General features: G+C 41.0%; 1 protein-coding gene across 1 annotated transcript; it reads left to right on the top strand.

Moving 5' to 3' along the window:
* Positions 1 to 13927: 13927 nt before the first annotated feature.
* On the top strand, positions 13928 to 21016 carry rnf32 (ring finger protein 32; the record flags this gene model as incomplete). The annotated part of the gene is made up of 7 exons (XM_083683860.1): positions 13928 to 13936; positions 14507 to 14771; positions 14865 to 15007; positions 16374 to 16531; positions 16707 to 16815; positions 19203 to 19370; positions 20774 to 21016. 7 exons carry the CDS (start codon positions 13928 to 13930, stop codon positions 21014 to 21016), a joined length of 1095 nt encoding a protein of 364 aa, XP_083539986.1.
* Positions 21017 to 21208: the final 192 nt, after the last annotated feature.

Below are 21208 nucleotides of genomic sequence, written 5' to 3'. Positions count from 1 at the left end.
AGTCTGCACTGTAAACCTGTTTATATCAAAGTCACTCTGGGTTATCTCTTAAGGGAGACATCATGACTGTAAGCCACACTTTCTCACCTGGAGGCTAGTGCAGGCCTAAAATAAGTACTTCATCTATGGTTTTCTGACTCGACAGTGGGACGTTTCATTCACAAAATCTATGATTATACATTTTAATGATACGATGCCAGTCCATGAGAGAAAAGATAGCTGGCATACTTCTTTTTTTTTTCTTTTTCTTTTTTTTACTGAATATTAAAAGGTAATATTTTAAATGAGATGGTTTTCCTAGCGATTTGAAATGCTGATACTGTATTTAAAGCAAATTGTGCCTGCACTTGTAAAAAAAATTATAGTGCACACTATATATTTAAGTGAGGTTGAATACAGTAGGCGAGCAATATGAGAATACCCCACGACCACATAAAACAGCACTTTAATATTGACTGACTTCAAAGGGGCAAAGCCAGAGCACCAGGAGCAAGCATCGGCAGCAAAAACAATAATTTAATACATCATTATAAATATTAGGTAAATTTCAAATCATCTTTAAAGTGGGATTTGATTATATTTACTTCATGTAATAAGAGGTTAGGATAATTAAGGTTGTCAGGTGAGAGAAAAGTTTGCCATCCCATATTGTGGGATACATTTGATGAAATGACTCACTTCTCATACAGCATGCACATTCAACAGGTGAACATACATTGATTGGGTAGGCAACATATTCACATTAATGTTGGTGTCTATCAAACTTAACAACATTACCTTCCAAACTGTGTCAAATTCAAAGGAATGATTGTATGATGTGCTTTGTATTGTCAATTAAGTTTGATAGCCTCACACTGCCTCAACAACGAGTTAAGCCTGATCATCGTAGGTGTAGGTGGAAACGATGACACAATAAGGAGACTTGGGGGGTCTCAACGTCATCAATTGTACAAAAAAACGTGATCAACTATTAAAGTCATAGACTACTGTACTTGTGACTGTGATTGTGGTGATTGAATGTATCTTTGCTTAGATGAGTTATGTTCAAATAATCTGGAATAACTGTTGAGGTTTCCAACAAAGAAGTTTAATTCATAATAAGTACTTTTCTTTTGGGCGAGACACTAGAGAGGAAGTAATTTGAAAATAACAAAGTGATTTATCTTAATTACCTTCATCAGTCAAGATATATTCAACTAAGTTAATTGATATGGAGTGTTTTCAAACACTACAGTGGCATCCGCCCCCTTAAAAAAGGAAACAATGAGGCCAAATCTTCAGAGATAACCTCTCTGCCTGTGCTGTGTAAACTAGGGAAATTCCTATTGTTGGCAGATGTACCAGCAGGCCTCATAAGTCCTTAGGCATTTAATGTGCAAGTCTTGGCTACGCAAGACACTGCCTGGGGAGCTCAGACAAAATATACAGAACCCAAATACATAAAAGGAAAAGTCAGATGAGAGTGGAAATATAAACTGTCATTCCATCTGGCAGGTTCCAAACAGGTATACAGTGAAACACTGCTGAATTATTATACAGTACAGTATTCAATGAAGGGCATTGTGTGACGAATGTGAACATCAAAAAGTAATAAAGTGAAGGACGTGAAACCTCCACTTGAACATTTAGACTAACTTTGTGTACACTGCAGATAGATTTAGCAAGTCCAGGCTTGTGCCTATGAGCATTTAATAAATCTTACAATGAAGGAGGAAAACCCTTAACAGATTGATTAACTGCTGACAGTTTTATGGCAAAATTACTATTGTTGCACTTTGAGTACTCATCATTAGTAAAATCAATGATAAGGTATGATCATTTATACCTTTACCACACTTCTAGTGTCTGTTTCCTCCCTTTGATTTGGTCCTACTCTATCACCATTCCCCTGTAGTGCAACACACAGACTGCTCATAATTGCCTCAAATATGACAACAGTCATACGACACTTAGTAAGTAGTTTGTATCTCAACAATGTGCAAAGACTATGGTTTTTAAAAGGATAGCTTGTACAAAGTTTATTGGACATTTCTACACGTGTTGATTTTAAATTCGCTTTAAAAAATGTGTTCTCAGTGTTAGAAAGAGCTGTCAATTAAGGCCATGGGAGAGCAGGAAAGATGCTCTTGAGCCATTTCTTCCAGATATTGATTAATCATATCTCCCCACAGCTCACCTGTGTTTGCTGTGATCTTGACCTGTAGCAGTACACTCCTCCCCTCAGCTGGAAGACAAACATGGCAAACTGCTTAAGCTTTATATCAAGCTATTATGCAGTTATCATTCATCACAGTTGCTGCTAGCCTAATTTGTATACAGATAAGCAAATCCTCCAAGATAAATCCCAGTCCCAAAGATTAATTGGCCTAGTTAATTTAGAACAGGATATTCCAATTGTATAATGTAATCCCTCAGGCCTAATCCACTTGTTTAAGGAATGGTAACTGAGATGCCACTTGTTTTGATACCATTTATCATTTACTCTTTTACATCGTGTTATCGCTTTGTAATTGCCGGCTACAGCAAATATCAACTTGCAACATGGAACAAATACCGTAAATATTATCGGTCAGATGGTCGAATGCTCTCTAAAGTGTTACCAAGCTAAGCTTTAATTCACCCAGGTGAGTGAAAGGGCATGGATAAAAACTCCCATTAAATCAAACAGACCGCAATGCATACTCTAGACTTCTGAATTGGCTTATCTTATCAAAAGCGAAAAATGACTTTGTAGTGTCGATAAATTGGTTATTTTATTTTTTACTTATTATTTATTTAAATGTAAGGAATGGAGGGAAATGAGGGAATTACTTTGTTGGGCTACCTTTAGCCTATTAATCAACCTACTAAAGGGCCACTTGGTGTGTCCTCTCCTGTGTCGTCTGTGGGTGTGTCTTCGGCTGGACACTAAAGATATGGGTTTTGACCCTCCACTTCTGCTGAGAAAGGGGTGACAGAGCTCCTAAGCTTTGTTAGAGATAATCTTCTCCGGACATGCGGCTGCAGAGAGAGTCTTTGACCATTGGAGAGTCTGGACCCAAGGTGGCATAGCAGCAGTCTCTTGCAGTGACTATTGAGCAGTGGAGCTAACCTTTTCCAGTGATAGTGATTTTCCATGCATAGGCCTACGTACTTGCTCATACACACACACACACACACACACACACACACACACACACACACACACACACACACACACACAATGTCCTCATATTTTATGTATTTTAAGGTGAAATTAAGCAAATCAACCATCTTTATTTCAAATAAGGCAAACTGCTTGACTGTTGAATAACAAGTGGAAAAACACTCTAAACAATAGCTAATTGTTTGAGTGAAATGATTAGCCTGGATCACACTTGGTTGGTTAAAGCAGCTTAAAGCAAGGAACATTCATCACCAACAGTGTAATAACACGCACACTGGAGAGGGGCTTAAACAATGCCAAAATGCTGACAACACTGCAAACAATGGTCAAATGTCTTCATTGTTTATGTGTCATGCAATGACGCCGCAGCAAATTTTGGTCTTATGAGATTTACATATCTACAGTGCTGCTTGAAAGTTTGTGAACCCTACAGGGATGGTCATTATTTATATAATATTAAAATTAACTTATAAAATCTTTATCTAAACCCCAATTTGTAATAAAGAAATTCCAAATAAAGGACAGAAACAAAATAATGTGATATATTTTCATTGTTTATTTAACGAAAGTGGTTTATTTAACAAAAACTCAGATTTCATGTGTGCAAAAATATGTGAACCTCTTCGGTCAATAGCTTGTGGCACCTCCATTAGCAGCGATAACTTGGAGTAAACATCTCGTATAGCCACTAATCAGTCTCAGTCTCTCTTTTGAGCGATTTTTGCCCACTCCTCCTTACAGTACTCAGCCAATTGAATGAGGTTTGAGGGGTGTCTGGCATGAACTGCCCACTTCAGGTCCTGCCACAGCATCTCGATTGGATTTAGGTCAGAGCTTTGATTTGGCCAATCCAAAACACAAATCTTCTTTCTCCTGAGCCATTCTTTGGTAGATTTGCTTGAATGCTTTGGGTCGTTGTCTTGTTGGAAGACCCATTTTCAGCCCAGCTTTAGCTCCTTGACTGATGGCTTGACGTTCTGTTCAAGAATCTCCTGGTATACCTCAGAATTCATGGTTCCCTTAATGATGTGGAGTTGTCCAGGTCCAGAGGAGGAAAAGCAGCCCCAGATCTTGACATTCCCACCACCATGCTTGACTGTTGGGATAAGTTTCTTTTGGTGGTAGGCAGTGTTGGGTTTTCGCCAAACATAGTGGTTTTGATTGTGACCAAAAAGGTCAATTTTTGGTTCATCTTTCCAGAGAACGGACTTCCAGAAACAGGCTTGTCCAGGTGGTCTCTGGCAAAGTTAAGACGGGCAGTTTGGTTCTTTTTTGACAGCAGAAGCTTCTTCCTAGCAACCCTCCCATGAATGCCATTTGGAAGGGGTTCATTTATTTTTGCACCTGCACTAATTTCTTTATAATTTAGTTTTTCTACATGCATGATTTCCTCTAAACCAACATATGGAATTGGTGAATATAAACCTGTTATGTCAGATAAAAAAGACTAGTTCATGGTAAAAACAAAAAAAATCTATAATTCTACAAGGGGTTCACATACTTTCAAGCAGCATTGTATTTGAAGATATTATTATCTGCAACTTTCGTTTTCCTTTCATGATCTTTCAAATATTCAGCCTTAAACCTTAAATGAATGCAGGTATTACCAGTGCCATGGTTGAATATTTCCTCATTGTTACTTAGGTAAATGATTAACACCAGGTCAGATGAGAGGAGTTTCAGTTATCAATAACAAAGTGATCAATAACAAAGTGATCAATAACAAAGCCCATTCTCAAGCGTCAGGTACAAAGTTAGCCTCTTTGAGTATGTATAAACAGATATGAGAGAGAGAGACACCTTCCAAGAGGAAAAAGGAATTCACGAATATTCCTACAGAGGAGACTGGAGAATTACACTCTACTGTAGGAAACATTTGATTGTATTTGCAGGTGAGCTAAATACATAGTAAAGATTGAAATCAATACATTCTTCTTTCTGAGTGTGTGTGTGTGTGTGTGTGTGTGTGTGTGTGTGTGTGTGTGTGTGTGCGCGCTCTGTATACAGTACTGTATACTGTATGTATGTATGTATGTATGTATGTATGTATGTATGTATGTGTATGTGTTTCTGTGTGTGTGTGCATGTGCGTGAGTGTGCGTGTGCGTGTGCGTGTGCGTGTGCGTGTGCGTGTGCGTGTGCGTGCAGCTATGGCAGCTGAAACTGAATTTCACTCCGCACATAAGCCTTTCAAAGGCCAATCTGATATGACCTCAGCCTCGGGTCACCCCCTTTTTCCTCATGTTATTTCAGCAACACCAACTGAGCTCAAGCAGTTAGTAACTTCATCTCTGGACATATTCTCTCACAAAAGGTGTGTCTGTTTACAAAACCCTTGCAAATGCAACACTTACCCAGTCGGCGGGTACAAAGCTCCAGTCGAGTGATCTGGCACGGGAATGAAAGATGAAAGCTTGACTGAGGCCTGTGCTCTGAAGCACGTGTTGGGATGACGCTCTCATCTGCCTTCAATTAGACAGGTGGAAAAGTAGACTGTAAAGGGGGGCCAGAGACAGGGGGTGAGGAGCTGGGGGTTCAACCTCGACCGGTGCAGACCCAACTTTTTTTTTTTGGTTTGATACACTTTGATATGTACACTCCACATGAGACCAGACTGCAAGTGCAAGGGGCGATGAGCAGGGACTTGTCGGACGCTTTATGGGATGCAGCGTTTGTTTATTAATCACTGGGTTCTGTGATGTGTCTCTCATCACTCCAACAGGTATAATTAAGCTTTAAAGGGCATGGGAGGCTTGATGTGTCTGCGATTCATTTTGTTTTATCTCCACGTTTCTTTTGAAGTCAGTGCAGCGTGAGTACGGTGTGTGTATATGTGTGTGTGTGTGTGTGTGTGTGTGTGTGTGTGTGTGTGTGTGTGTGTGTGTGTGTGTGTGTGTGTGTACACAGAGAGATGGTGTTGCCATGTTACATGTTCTTCAAAATGTCTCTGCTTACATGACAGCCTTACACAATATCACCATGAATGCATTTGTTGAATATTGAAAAATGAAAATGTCAGTTCAAACCCTGTCAGTTCATTTGCCCATGACGAACTTGGTTCCCACCAGCCAGCTCTGCCAGACTCAATGAAGGTGTGTGACAAACGTTTGGAAAAATATACGCACAACCTGCGCTATTTGACTGACGGAGCACAATTGACCCCATCAAAAGGTCAAGCGATTGGAATAAACTTCAGAGAAATGTTTGAATTTTGTGAGTTCCTTGCCACTTCATTCCGTCTAATATTGATTTACGGTGTCAAATGTGAGATGTTGAGTGGGACATCAGAGAAGAATGTAAACACGTAGCGTGTTGCTGGCCTTGATCTTCCATTTCACCTCTTCTCCACGAGGACAGGTCCTCTGCTTCACTGTAATGTGAGACAAATCTAGCAGCAAATCACAGCTGTCAGGACTGAAGGGTAACTCTTCTATCTTTTTTGAACACAGTCCAAACAGAAGTTATGATCACCTAAACAGTTCAATCTAATGATGTAACTTGCTTAACCTCATGCGAATACTAATTTTAATGCTAAACTAGCTGTACATAGTCAGAGCCAAGTGAGATGGTCTGGATGGTAAACGGTAGAATGGGTTTCTCTTTGGTTTTGTTCCATGCTCAGGCTGTCAAGGAGCTGGATCTGGAGGAGTGTGAAGAGATGGAAGCTCACCTGTTTACTTGGGCAAGGAAGAGTGAGCAGGCAAACAGCCAATGGACTGTCACCTCTCCCATTTGATCGTGTGGTAATGTCCCATGTGAGTGAGTGAGTGAGTGAGTGATTGAGTGAGCACAACCCTTAAAGAAAATGTTACGTGACATTGCACATATGAATGCACATATGAATGAGGCAGGAATGATCAGAATATTTCACGAACAGTTCTGTACAAAGATGATTATATAGATTTCAATAAGACAACATTTGTTATCCAATCAAATATTTCTTAAGCCTGTAATGGACTCAAGCCATGTTCTCAAACATAAACATTTGCTTTATTAATTAATACATTTAGCCTGTAGTGTGATTGTGTCATATTGGAGTGACATCTGGAATATGAGGCAGACAGAGATTGTTGAGGAGGAGGCTTTGTTGATGCCAGAGGCACATCCTAACACCTGACCAGTAATCAGAATGACATGGATAAGAGTTATTGATAATGCTTTTGCTGGCCACTTTCAGGCAATTTTCGGAATTACAGCATAATAATGGAGCACAATGAATTGTATTATACACTTTATCCAAACAACAGAAGACAGAGTGTATTTTTGTTGCTCACACTCATGATTGTCACACTGCATCTCTTTGAAAAGAACAACCTGACATATTGTTCTCATAACCTGCTCCACTCATGTATATTGTCTAGCTGATGATAAGTGCATACAGGTATACACAGGTATATTTACCTGATGTACAACTCCAAAGCTGTCCACAACATACTATTTGTGGTACCTCTGCATGTTGGCTGCTATCCATGCCTGACATTGTTAACATCTGTGGTATGAAACTTCCCCTTTCTGTATGTGTGCATTACTTATTCAAGCCAAAACCTTGTTTTTTCAATGTTAACAGACTGCAACAGAGCAAATCAAACCGTCCCGTCTCCTCCCAGTCATCAGCCTGACTTTCAAAGTGTTCACCACTGAGCACTGAATGCACCATGTGAGATGCAATTAAGAGGTGACAATCAAACGTCACAACATCAACCTCAAGCCTCACCCATCCACCCCCCATCACTGAAAATGCCTTTAAACAGTGTGTGATTCACACCGAACTCATTCATAGATTGTTCTGTACATTCATAAGATGCCCCAAACCAGCCTATTACAGTAAATTAGGAATAGACTACTCTGGCTGTGTGAAAATAAACCACACTAGTGTTGTAACTAGTGTGGTCCTGAGATAAAGCAGTTCACCATCCCAAAGTGGTTTCCTCAAAGAACTACTAACCCAGAAGGGTTTATTCCACTTATACAATGGCTACTCCACTCATACTCTAGATAACAATTCTTGTGAACCACCAATGTTTAATTCATCTATAGTGCCTTGTATATCAATCATAGTGCTATGCATTACATGCATCCATGCTTTAAGCATCCATGATAGCTCATATAATGTAGCTCATATAACAGTTCTAATCAATGCATAATCATAATGCATTCCACACTTGGGGTGTACTTCATTGACTCTCTGTAGGGTTTTTCAGGGGCTTGTGGTTAACAGCCTATACACTGTACAGACGCATAAAGACATATACATGTATTCATGTTGCATTATTCACAGGTGATATTAAGTGTTACCCTATTCTGGAATCAAGAGAGATGAAAGAGGATTCAACAACTGAGCAGTCAAATAATGTAACAGGACCCTGCCATGAACAAAAATAACTGATATCACAGGAGCCCTAGGTGTAGGTAATGTGCGTTCCTATACAAGTGAGGGATTATCGTAAGCATTGTCTGTGCGAAGCATACTTGCCATGAACCTTGACTGATGTAATGACGTAAGTGATCTAGACAATGTATTTGATCATGTAATTGATCAAGAAATATTTAGTCATTTACTATCTGGGTCTCAATCAAACTTCACCACAAAACCAAGGTTCATAAATAAACATTAATCAGACAATTCGAGAAAAGTATTTGATCAGACAGATAACGGAAACACAAACATCTCTTGCTGTACCTTTGGCACATTGAAAAACAAGTAAATATGTGTTGCTACTTTACCTTTCATCGCTGTCTGAAATTACAACAAGGGGCCAAAAGACTGCTCTCATTTGGCAGAACCTCAACATGCTTTGAAGTATCAAAGCTGTGGTGAATGACTTGCCTTCTGAACGGTTAAGCAACATGTGTCATTTAGACTGGGTTTTTTTTGTGATGGGCTTGGCTTTTGACAGTCAAACCATTTGGGTTTTTCAAGTGGGGAAAATGTTTGAGAGAGTTTAATCCTGTGTGCTGTATTGGCACGAAGACATAGCCAATGCCAAAATAAATTGTCATGGCCAATGGGGAAAGTGGAGCTACTAAATGCACTTTTGGTGTCGAGAATGGTACACCTGCTAAGAAAAATAAATGGGGGAAAAAACAAAACAGAAACATCTCTAATCCGGTTGGCTTTTACCTACGCCATCATATTCATTGTCCAGTAAGTAGCTCAAACGACTAGTAAACATACCAACAGTAATGTGTATCTGTCAGTCTACATGGAAAGGTACATCTAAGCACAAACCTCAAGTTGGCCTACCTTTTTCCAAGACACAGTTGTTGTTGTTGTTGTTGTTGTTGTTGTTGTTGTTGTTGTTGTTGAAATCAGCTGTTGTTGAACTCTGTGTAACTGGCACAAGGACATCTCCACCATGTAACCACCCCACATCACCTGAACATGGACTCCAACAGTACAAGCAGGGGGGAGGAGACAGCGGGGTCCTGTGCAGACGCGGAAAGTCCCCAATTATGTGGTAATTCTAGAGAGTGGTTGTGATATTTGTTCTTATTGCCCAAAGAACTTGGCATTTACGAGACTCACCACAAACACATTCCACCCAGCGTAGGCAAACTTGAGGCTCCTTCACTCATTCAATCAGATGAAATAGCGGCTGATTTATGGTGGGTTTCGAAGGAAGTCTGCAGGCTTTTTTAATTCCAGTACTTTTTAAAATGAAATCAGGTAATTACCTTTACCTACTCTTTGTGAGGAGATATTAAACATTATGCTAATCGATCTGAACTGCAACACCCTACGTCTTTTTTCTTTCTTCAACTCCCTGATATACACTATTAGGTAACAGTGTCAAAACACTTGTACAGTATATGGAATGATCTCATATGGAATGATCTCTCATGATTATTGACAGTTGCATTAGACAATTGGGACCCAATATACTTATGTAAGATTCCAAATTCTGATTCACGTATTCCAAGAGGCAAAATTCCATCCACTACATTTAAAACAGACCTATTCATTGCCCACATTGCTCAAAAGGTATCATTTGAATCAATTGTATGTGCAATGTATGTAATCAGCATGCCGTCGACGATAAGTATGAAACCTCATGCATGGAAGTTGCAATGCCTTTCAGAGACTCCAGTGGTGGTCAGACTATCTTTGTTCATTCCTTCCCAGGGCTCAATTTATGGCCATTATGTGATTCTATTCCTGGCTATAGTGATGGATTCTGCTCAATTATTGTCCATTATGGAGAAAAATGGCGGCACATGCACGACAAGAATTACTGGTTACTGCTGTGACATTACAGCCACTTGGCTCTGCAACAAGTAGCCCAAGTTGAAAAGCATTCTGAACTCTCACTACATTCATGTATTCTTTTCATATTCTGTACAATGACTAATGGCCACTTAATGGCCAGTGTTCTTTTCCCTCCTAGGTATCTACCGCCGACTGATCCATTGGTAAATATCCCACTTAGTGTACATAACGGTATGATCATTTAAACTACTCATAATGTATGCATAACCAGCAGTAGATCTTCTCCAATCATGATAATAGATAGAGAAGAGGCAGGAAACAGAGGGTGAATTCCCATAACTCCTCTGGCAATAGGGCACTGCAGTGGATGTCCTCTTGCCAGAGTTCAGCCCCGGCCGTCAGCACAAACGTAGGTGAATGAGAAGGAGAAGTAGCAGCCAGCAGTATAGAAAGGGCTCTGCAAGGCTCAGAGAGTCACCAAAGCCAAAGGCCCCACTGAAGATTAATCAAAATGGTCGATCAATAACTTCTCAAGTGCTAATAAGCGCTGGCACATTTTGTGATATGTGAGCCCGTTCGTCATTTCAACTGTCCAGAGATTTATGGGAAATCCATTGTTAGATCCAAAGTATGAGGTAGTGTAGCACTTAGTAAATGAAGTAAAACCAAAAGCCTCTGGTGATTTGTATTTCATTTACAAAGGACATGTCTAATCATTAGAGAGTCCATCTCTTTGAAATGCACAGAAAAGGCTATAATGTCGGACATGTTTTTTTGTATAGCTTACTTAGTCAGCAATGACGCAGGAGATTACAGCAAATAGTATAGCCTTTCTGTCTTCCAGTCTTGATTGGTTCCCTCCCAGATAACCAGGGGGGTCCTATTCACTATAAGGTGATTAAAGTCATATTAGGAAATAGTAATGGGGGAGTCGTAAAATGATTTGATTTCTGCCCTCTCCACTGTCTCCTATCAAAGTGATTGGTCTCTAGGTCATTTCGGTGGCTGACATAACTGTTAATTAAGCGTTATGGCCTGGCCTTTCTCCTGCAGAGATGTCATCTAGGGCTAATCATTCATTTGAAAACAATCCCATATATCACTGTATGATGTATGGACTCCAACCATTTTTATTACTACAGACTGACACTGTTATATATTTACACACGTCTAGACATTACGTTTTCTTGGATGTTTATTGCAATATGAAAATTAAATCAATCTAAGAGTATTACAAGTCATTCCCGGTGTATGAATAAGCAATTTTTTTAGGGGGTAAGTAAGGATAGACAAATATATTTCAGCAGTCCACTTGAAGAAAACCAATTCTACTTCAATGTATTGTTATTAGTGGCTAGCTTTTCATTACTGTTGGTCAGGTTATTGGTTGTTTGGAGGCTAATTGTCCACTACATGTCAAAAGTATACCCTGCCTTTAAAGTAATCATCTGCATGGAGAATAGTTCAATCCACAAACACATTCATGGTATTCTCCAATTCTCAATACATTTTTCATGAATCTATGTCTGTTCGGGAAAATTATATTTCATGACTGTTCAAGCACAATCTGTAAATGCCATGGCATGTGGAATTTACTGCTTCAGATAGTGTGAATTTATCTTGCTCATCAATTTCTTTAAAATGTCAATAAATGTTAATCTATCCTCACATTTTCCCATCATTGATGTACATGTGATATCAACAAATCTAGTTTTCCTTTTTTTGCTCATGGTATTGGAACATGTTGCTAATCACATCGCGTACCATGCATGTCTTTTTGAACATAGATAAATAGTGGGATTCTTTTTTCCCCTTTTCAAGCTGTCGTTCACAAAGTTTGCAAAGGGGTTCAGCAAAGGGTTCTCTTTCAAAGCTACACCACTACATAGACCACTTTTTTTCTCTTTTTCTTAAGTCATCAGCTCTTTGCACGACAAGGTGAGTTTTTCTTTTCAAAATACCACAGATCAGGTAAAGAGGTTTGGGGGGGAGGAAAGTTAAATAAAAAGCTCTTTAAAATGGTATTTATAAAGAAAAAGACAAACAGTGTCCTCGTTGAAAATAAAAGCACGTACTGAAATCCATTCTGATGACAGTTGGAAGAATGCAGGCTTTATGAGGGATTTGAGCCCATCTTTGCCATATCTTTTAACCATGATTATTTACTTAAAAACACAAACATAGGCCCCAAGTCTGGCATTGTGAACGGCAGCCCTTTGATTGTGCTCTAGGCTTGAATTCTTAACTAATAAATTGTTCCGCACCTTTGTCTGAGGCATTAACGGCAGTGGTCTGCGTTTTTCTTTCTCTAATCTCAAGAATGTGCAAGCCTCTTGAGAAGCACAGGGGTTTCCTCCTCTCTGCAAGCGTGGTCGTCATTTTGTTTTCTTAGAGGACTCCCTAGATTGACAGGCCTCGTCACTGGCCCTCTCCTCAGACGTTTGTTTTCAGTGATTCTGTCTTAGCACATCAAAGTCAATCAAGGCCCGGCTGCAAAGCATTTTAAAAGACACACCACAGTGTATGAGAAATAAAGCAAACTTTCATCAACCCCACAAAAAACCATGGTTAGGACTCCGACGTGTTTGTATGGTTTTCTGTGTAAGGATGACCTGAGAGGGATCCCTTAGCTCACAGCACAGGTATGAGCAGCTTAGCTTTGTTCAGCCCCATCTCTGACGACAGCTTGGTGAGTAATTTGGCCCTTGTGTAGACTGGACTTTTTTGGTCATGTGTTCCAAGTGAACATTGACATCCCTTGACAATAATAGAATCATTTATGGTGAAGACCAAAGTGACCGTTCAATCAAGACATAAAGTTAATGTTGATTTTGGTCGAAAGGAAAACACTCCCATATTCAGCCACAAATGAGGTGGGCTAGTCATCGACTGTAAGTGTGTAAGATATTGTAGATAGGCTACCAACAAAGTTTATATTTCATTTTAATCATGTTGATAGAGCAGAATATATATTGGCTACATGTCAATCATCTCATCCATAAATAAATTAACAGAGTAAGACCTTACGCAAGTCCAATATCAGAAAAATGAGAAACACTGCCCCCCTTGACTACATCTCTGAAACACACTGTTAAAATGCATCAATGTATGACTAACATCTTTCATCATGGGATAAGTAGTACTAGCCTACTGACAGTTAAGGGATCAGAGACACAATTAATACAATTGATCAGTATTAGCATTATTATCTAGCAGCCATACTGTCAGTCCCATATACGTAGTCATAGACATCTACAAAAAACAAACCATACTAAAGTAACATATTTGAGCATACTCAGTTTACATCACGTGATGAGTATAGACCATCATTTTCTAAATGGCCCCTTCTAAACCAGAGAACCTGATTTCTTCCCCTGTTATAAAATCCACACTGGGTGTATGCCGCCAAAGCTCAATGGATAGTGATGTTCTGTAATAAATTAGAATATTCTCAGCCCACATGATTGCCTTGACCAGAGAGATGTCTGAGGATCATCTACGGGTTGAATGGGGAGAAGGAGGTGGTCTCGTTGGTTACTTAGTAACCATATAAACATTGCCTCCAACGGATCACAATGCGGAAGGTATGGATTTTACTCTTTGGTCTTGATTTTGGTCAATGTCTCTCATGAAATTGAGTTTGCTTGAATAGTAATTGTAGCAAGGCGTGCTTTCGCTTTCGTAAATATATTTCAACTTATTTCAAGAATGCATTTACTGGTTGCAAGTTGCTTGACGTTGCAAGCTCGTAGATGCTATCATTCATTGATGCATCATTCAGGTATCAGCTTGATATTCCCTTTCATTGCGCATTATCAACCGCTCTAACCGCTCAATATTTGCATAGACATGCTGATTATGTATACAAATCATTTTATGTTATTGTCAAAATAAATACTTTTGCCAATCTTGACTATCAAAAGACAAGTCCCGTTTTTGTGGTTTGACTTTTTCATGGGCACATTTTATTTCAGCAAGTCCCAACAAAGTGTGGAGAAATATTTGTTTTACCTGTTCGGTTTTGTGCTTATTTTTAATCCCTTTGACAATAGAGGTGGATATACTACCTCGCCCTGATACAATAGCCTATGTCCAGTAATTCTGACCTTGGCCCAATTTGTGCAAGATTTGAACTTTCTTCACTTTTTTTAAAGGCCTTGAACTCAAAAACAACCAGTGGCAAATTAACCACAATCACCTCAGTTGCTCTACAAGACCATATTTCAAGAAACTTGCTGCTTCAGAATTTGTCGCTGTGTGACCCTGTGAAATCAAAGTGTCGCAGAAAAGCCTCCACAGAGTCCCATTGCAAAAGAAACCATGTGAAAGGCAATGAGAAACAGAAAGGTCCCCAGCAACAGTATGGACCTGAGGAGAAGGAGTATGTGCTTGACCCGGCACCTCCTCCACTGACATTAGGTAGTACACAATAACTGAACATCTACACACCGCACTGTCCGAATGACTATTGCATTTCTCAGCCGTTGCTTGATATTGTTTCTGTGTCTCCAGCCCAGAAACTGGGTTTGGTGGGGTCCCCGGCCAGGAGACTGACTGTGGATGAATGGAGCCGGGTCAAGTCGAGGTCTATTCATGAGGGGGACTCCAGACAGCCCTGTGTGATCTGCAGGGAGGAATTTCGCCTACAAGCTCAGGTATTCCTCCATACACAATACCTGGTGTTTATTCTCAGTGAGAGGGCCCTTTTCTGAACGTTTTCAACATTGTTCCCCCCTCAGGGCAACCCCCCCCCCCAACACAAACTCCCCCTCCCTCTGGTTCCTGTATGCTCTAATCTGTGTAGACAACTGTACAAATTTACCCATACTGCCTTGGAACTCAACTGTGACACGATGATGTAGCAATCAGTGTGTTACTGTGAGGGTCATTCAGTCTTTTACACCTTTCTGATCCCCTTTTAAGATGCCAATCTCCTCAAGAATGCAGGCTAGAATAGACGGCTTCACAAAGAACAGTTGCCATAGACGCACATGTAAATATTAGTTTGACTCAGGGTAAAAATGTTAATTAGAGCCTGCTAACAAGGAAAAGTGACAAAAGGGAATTGGTGTATTATTTCTTTTGGTCGATATTCTAAAATGTTTTGCCATTTACAGTCAATCATTTACTCCAGCATGTACTGACTGCCTTATTATGCCTGCCAATATTATGTATCTTGACTTGAGTGGAAATGTTGATTATTCTTCCAGCTATTCAAGGTTCATTGAATGCCATCCACACACAGACCATACCATGTAAACACAATCATCAGAAGCGCTTTTAAAAAGTCTCAACATCATGAATGCGACTCTGTCTTTCATGTTCCCAGTCTTCGATATTTAGCGTCTCTCAGTGAGGCTTGCAGCCTGTGGGGTTTAGGCTTTGCTTGCAAGAGCTAAAATTCACTCTGGTCTAATGGCTTGTCGAGCTCCTAGATTGTGCACTGCGGGGGGCCCTTTCACTGGTGATGGAGTACGTTGGTCGGGCCAAAAACAATGGGAAATCAATATACCTCCCCCTGCCCTCCAGAGCTCTGAGTACACTAGTCTGTGTGCCAAGCCCCATAGCTGTAGCTGTCTCCTCTCTCTCCTTGTGAGCAGACGACAAAAGAGTCCCTTGCAGGTGGAGCAGAGTGGGGGAGACTGCAGCCCAGGTCCCAGCCATCACACACACACACACACACACACACACACACACACACACACACACACACAATACACATATATCTACACACACACACACACTCACACACACATGCCTCTCACAGGGCTCACCAAAAACACTTAGCGAGATGTTGAAAACCAATACATGCTCCCCAGCATCCCCAGAGGACTCTGCATGCCACAGTAATTTAAAAACGACATGTCAATTAATCTATGTGATGCTGAGGGTATTTCTGATGTTTTAGAGAGAACTAATTTAATCTAGTTATGAGGCTACAGCTGTTTGATTTAAAGTTTTAGCATGTGTGTGGAGCATGTGTATATGGTATTTGACTGATCTTATCAATATTCTCTCTAGGTTTTGCTGTCCTGCTCCCATGTGTTTCACCGAGCATGTTTGAAGGCCTTTGAGAGGTTTTCAGGGAGGAAGTGCTGCCCTATGTGCAGAAAGGAGCAGTATGAGACCCGAGTGATCCATGATGGAGCTCGCCTCTTCAAAGAGAGGAGTGCCGTCAGGTAACTACACAAACATCACTGTAATGGGTGGTATTTAATTCAGTGATAAACCGTATGTTCTGTTGCGTCTGTATCAGAACAAGTAACGTTTGACACACCGATCAACTTATCATTTTCATACTATCCTTTATCCTCACTGTTTTACCCTAAATGTATTTCCTGTCATTTTTGGTAGAATTCAAGCGTGTTGGCGGGGATATGTTGCTCGGAAGTGGTACAGAAATGTGAGAAAAACGGTCCCCCCAAAAGATAAACAGTTAAGACGAAGATTCTTCGAGGCAAAGGTAGCTTTAAGTTTTAGCTGTGTGACATTTTATACAAGGTACTGACATAATAATTCTCATACTCAATAATGAAAGAAACAGACATAAGATTCCTGAAACAATTCTCAGAATTTCAATAAATTAGTTGTTCTATTTCATACTGAACAATGCCAGTAGACAAAGGCTCAAAAACCTGTGTCCTTATCAGGTGCTTCCGTCTGTTGGTGAGCAGGTCACATTGCTGAGGCGTTTTCCTTGAATCTCCCCCAGACATTCCTCACCTATTAAGCTGGTGGACTTTAGGCTGTGATTGACTGACAGATGATCTGAGGTCAGCGTGGAGATGACGCAGGCCTCAGACGTAAGGAGTTGGGGGGGTGTGTCTCTCAGACACCAACCACCCCCCTCCCCCCGCCCCTCTTCAGAGGCTTTGATGTTGTGTGAATCATACACTGTTTATCAACTAATTACGGAGAGTGTGTGTTATGGACAAACAATGGACATTCCAGGGTCAGCAACAAAAGCCGTGTCCACTGCTGTGTGTTTACCGCCAGCTTTCCCTTGGATAGTGTGTGTGTGTGTGTGTGTGTGTGTGTGTGTGTGTGTGTGTGTGTGTGTTTGGGGGGAGGGGAAAGGGGGGGTAGTAGTCAAGAGCAGTTTGTCATTTGCTGTGGCTTTCTTCACTTGTCCACTGAAAGAATGAAAATATTCCATGGATTGCACTTTTATTAGAAGACAGAACACAGTCACACATTTTGAAAGGTTAGTAACAGGTTGGCTAGTAGGCTACTGTAACCATTAGCACTGAGGCCATGTTGTCTTGTTGATAGCTCCCTGGAAGAGGGAAGATTGCCACCTAGTGAGTCAGTTCTATCCCCTTCCCAAGGTGCTTGTCACTGACTGGGAGTGCAGGTTTGCCAATCACTCTGCTTTCCACTACCAGTCCAAACTAGGTGCAGACAGTGAAAATCTTATCTTGTGTTTCAAGTGAACACTTGAGTGACACTGCTGACACATGATTTTATAGGGGAATGTATCCTGTGACCCTTGTTTATGGTGTTACGATGATGTCCATTCCCCCACCTGCCTCTCTGGTGGCTTGTTAAAGACGGACCACTTGTATTTGTGCATTGTAATCAATCAGAGTGCCTCAGCGGCCTCTCAGAGACTGGTTTTAAAAGTGACACCATGATCAGGCCACACTTGTAATGGGTTCTGAGAGGCTGGAATTGGATCTAGCACCCTTCTCTTCCCTCATCCTCCCCGTCATCCATAAACTCTGCCTTAGCATGTCACATAAACAGAGAGCGGACATTTATTGGGCCAATTAACTCTGTTGTAACACATTAGTCTCTATGCAGGGTCTGTTGTAACACATTAGACTCTATGCAGGGTCTGTTGTCCAGGGGTTCCATTTTTGAGACAGTGACAGCTACAGTACTCTACACCTCGGATGGGGAACTGTGGCCCTGTGATGATTCTAGTTTTTTTTCTAGCCCTAACTCCCCTGATTCAAGTAATAGTGGTCATGACGCCTGAATGAGGACCATGTTCAGGCTGGTTAATCATTTGAGTTAGGTGTGCTAGTGCTGGCCCTGAACGAATGCCTGTTCACCCAGTAGTTTGAGAAGTCTGGAGTTAGACCCAGTAATGAAAGTTGATTTCACCACAGGCAAATGGAAGTTCAGCAGTGAGTGCTCGCTGCCATGCAGTCAGCCATAATGCATGTCTGTCACTCACATGGTAGAGCTGCAGTGGCTCCCTGAAGTAAGTAAGCCTTTAATATATTAAACTAGTTTCATAATTCGTATCAGCTGATCTCTAGATACGCTGTCAATGTGGCCAGCTTTCCATTTTTACTTTTTTGAGGTCCTACCCTAAGTCAACACATTAATGTGGATGGATGGTGACATCAAGATGAATTGCTGTGAGATAATACCTCTTCCTTCCCCATCTCCTCTCCTCACCCTTCCCTGTCCATGTCTGCAGTGAGACAAAGCAAAGTTCACCAGAGACCATGTTGTTTGCCTGCACTGTACTGTGCACCGTCAGCCAGCCTATAAAACCTCATTTGAATGGTTAACAGTTGTTTAATTAGTGATAAAAGCTTAGCAATAAAGCACTTGTGATGTCACTGCGACAGGAGCAAGCCCTATGGCAGCCTTCTGGGTGGTGTGTGTGTGTGTGTGTTTGTGTGTGTGTGTGTGTTTCCCCAGCATTTTTTTTTTTTACCATTAATTTTCCATGTAGTCAGAGACCTGGCCACATTTATCTGGCTGTTTAACCTCACTCTGTCAGCAAGCTTCAGGCTACAATACAGAAGCCATTTAATTTGATAGAAAATAGAATTCTATTTGGTGTCTGATTGAAACATGCCCCTTTTGTGTAACAAAATGTTTTCCAATTAGTTGCAGGAGTTGAATGACAGCTTTGTCCAATACTGTGACACCGACGTGGAGACTTTCCTGAACGATATTGATCTGTCCGTGTCATCAAGCAGAAGCGTGTTCCATCAGTTTGAGAAACAGCACATTTCAGAAGTTCAAGAGGATGACTGGGAAAGAATACAGCACAAGGTTTGAGCCTCAGTTGTGGAAACACTCACAATACAAAATACCATGTGCATTATCAAAGACTGTCTTACACTCACAGAACACTTTATTAGGAACACTATACTAATACTGGGTAGGGTCTCCCTTTGCTCTCAAAACAGCCTCAATTGTTCGTGGCATTGATTCCACAAGATGTTCCAAACATTCCTTTGAGATTCTGGTCCATGATGACATGATTGCGTCGCGCAATTCCTGCAGATTTTTCAGGTGCACTTTCAAGCTGTGAATCTCCCGTTCTACCACATCCCAAAGGTGTTCTATTGGACTCAGATCCAGTGACTGGGAAGGCCACTGAAGAACACTGAACTCATTGTTCATGAAACCAGTTTAAGACGACTTTTGCTTCATGAAATGGTGCATTATCATGCTGGAAGTAGCCATTAGAAGATGGGTAAATTGTGGCCATGAAGGGATGCACATGGTCAGCAACAATACTCAAATAGGCTATGGCATTCAAGCGATGATTGATTGGTATTAACGGGTCCAAAGTGTGCCAAGAAAACATTCCCCACACCATTACACCACCTTCACCATGAGAAGGTGTACAGGTGTTCCTAATAAAGTGTTTGGTGAGTGTATAATCCTGGTCTACTTCTCATTGCAGCCTGGCCTTTCATTCAACATGCTAACACTTGTCTAGGGAGCCTGCATTGCAGCTGCTGTAGAGAGTCAAATCTCACAGAAATGATCATTCACTTTTCAATATCAATGGCAAAAAATAATCCTCTCTGTTTACAAAAAACAGAACTAACTCTGATAATGCCTGCCAAGCTAGGGCTCCATTGTTGGGAAGAGGGCCTTTCATGCCAGCCAATGACGGTTCCCACAGGACAGGTGTGTGTGTGCGCACTGTTCTTTATCTCATGTGAAAAGGTTGTGCACAGGGCAAGAGTTGCTCAACCTTGACTCGTACAGAGAGGGAATCAAACGGTGAACAGCAGGTTTTTGCCACACACGCTGCACCTTCCTCATGAAGGCAAACACTATAAATGCCACAAAACTCATTATCAAACATTTAAGAGTGGAGCCTGTTGACTATCTCTGAATAAAGGAAGCTGTCTTTGAGTTAATCATTCCTGGAGCTGTGTGGATACCTGCACCCTATTTTAAAGGGTTGGCGATAAACACGGTATCTCCGTGACACAAGTCCAAACAATCAAGCTTGTGTGACACTCTAGTCAGATAACGTCCCTGGAGGCAGGTCACAGGGTGTGTGTGGAGGCTACTGTTGTGAGAGGAAAAGACTTCTAAATGTTACAGTGGGTAGTTATGAATGACCATGTGACTATTAAAGTAAGCTCATACTCATCATATCTCAGTCACTCCTGATGCTAACAACAGCCCCGTTTCCACCTGTGGTACTGCAGGTCATCCAGAGAGACATCAGGGACTGTCCCATTTGTCTGACCTCACTGTGCAGCCTGGGGACAGGCGGCTGTGTGGTTCCAGAGGCGGGGCCAGGGAGGGCGCCACAGTGCAGACGCATCGTGCTCCTGTCCTGCTCACACCTCTTCCACCATCTCTGTCTGGAGGCCTTTGAGGCTTTCTGTGTGGAGGGACAACCCACATGCCCTCTGTGCAGATCTCTCTACCACAAAAGACTTGTCTGACCTCTGACCTATGCTAGTATCTTCATCATTTAAAAATAAAATAGATATTTCAATGTAATTTCGATGTATGGTTGTCACATTGTTCTAAATTGCTTGTGGCAACATTGAAGTAAAAGCTCAATTCAATAAAGAATGTAATTTGTAAAATTACATCAAATGTTGACATCATGGTTGACAAAAAAGCCTATACTT

This window comes from Argentina silus (genome assembly GCF_951799395.1).
Source record: "Argentina silus genome assembly, chromosome: 1".
NCBI lineage: Eukaryota > Metazoa > Chordata > Actinopteri > Argentiniformes > Argentinidae > Argentina > Argentina silus.
Note: the sequence above shows the minus strand (reverse complement) of the source record. Positions and strands in the feature narration are given on the sequence as shown.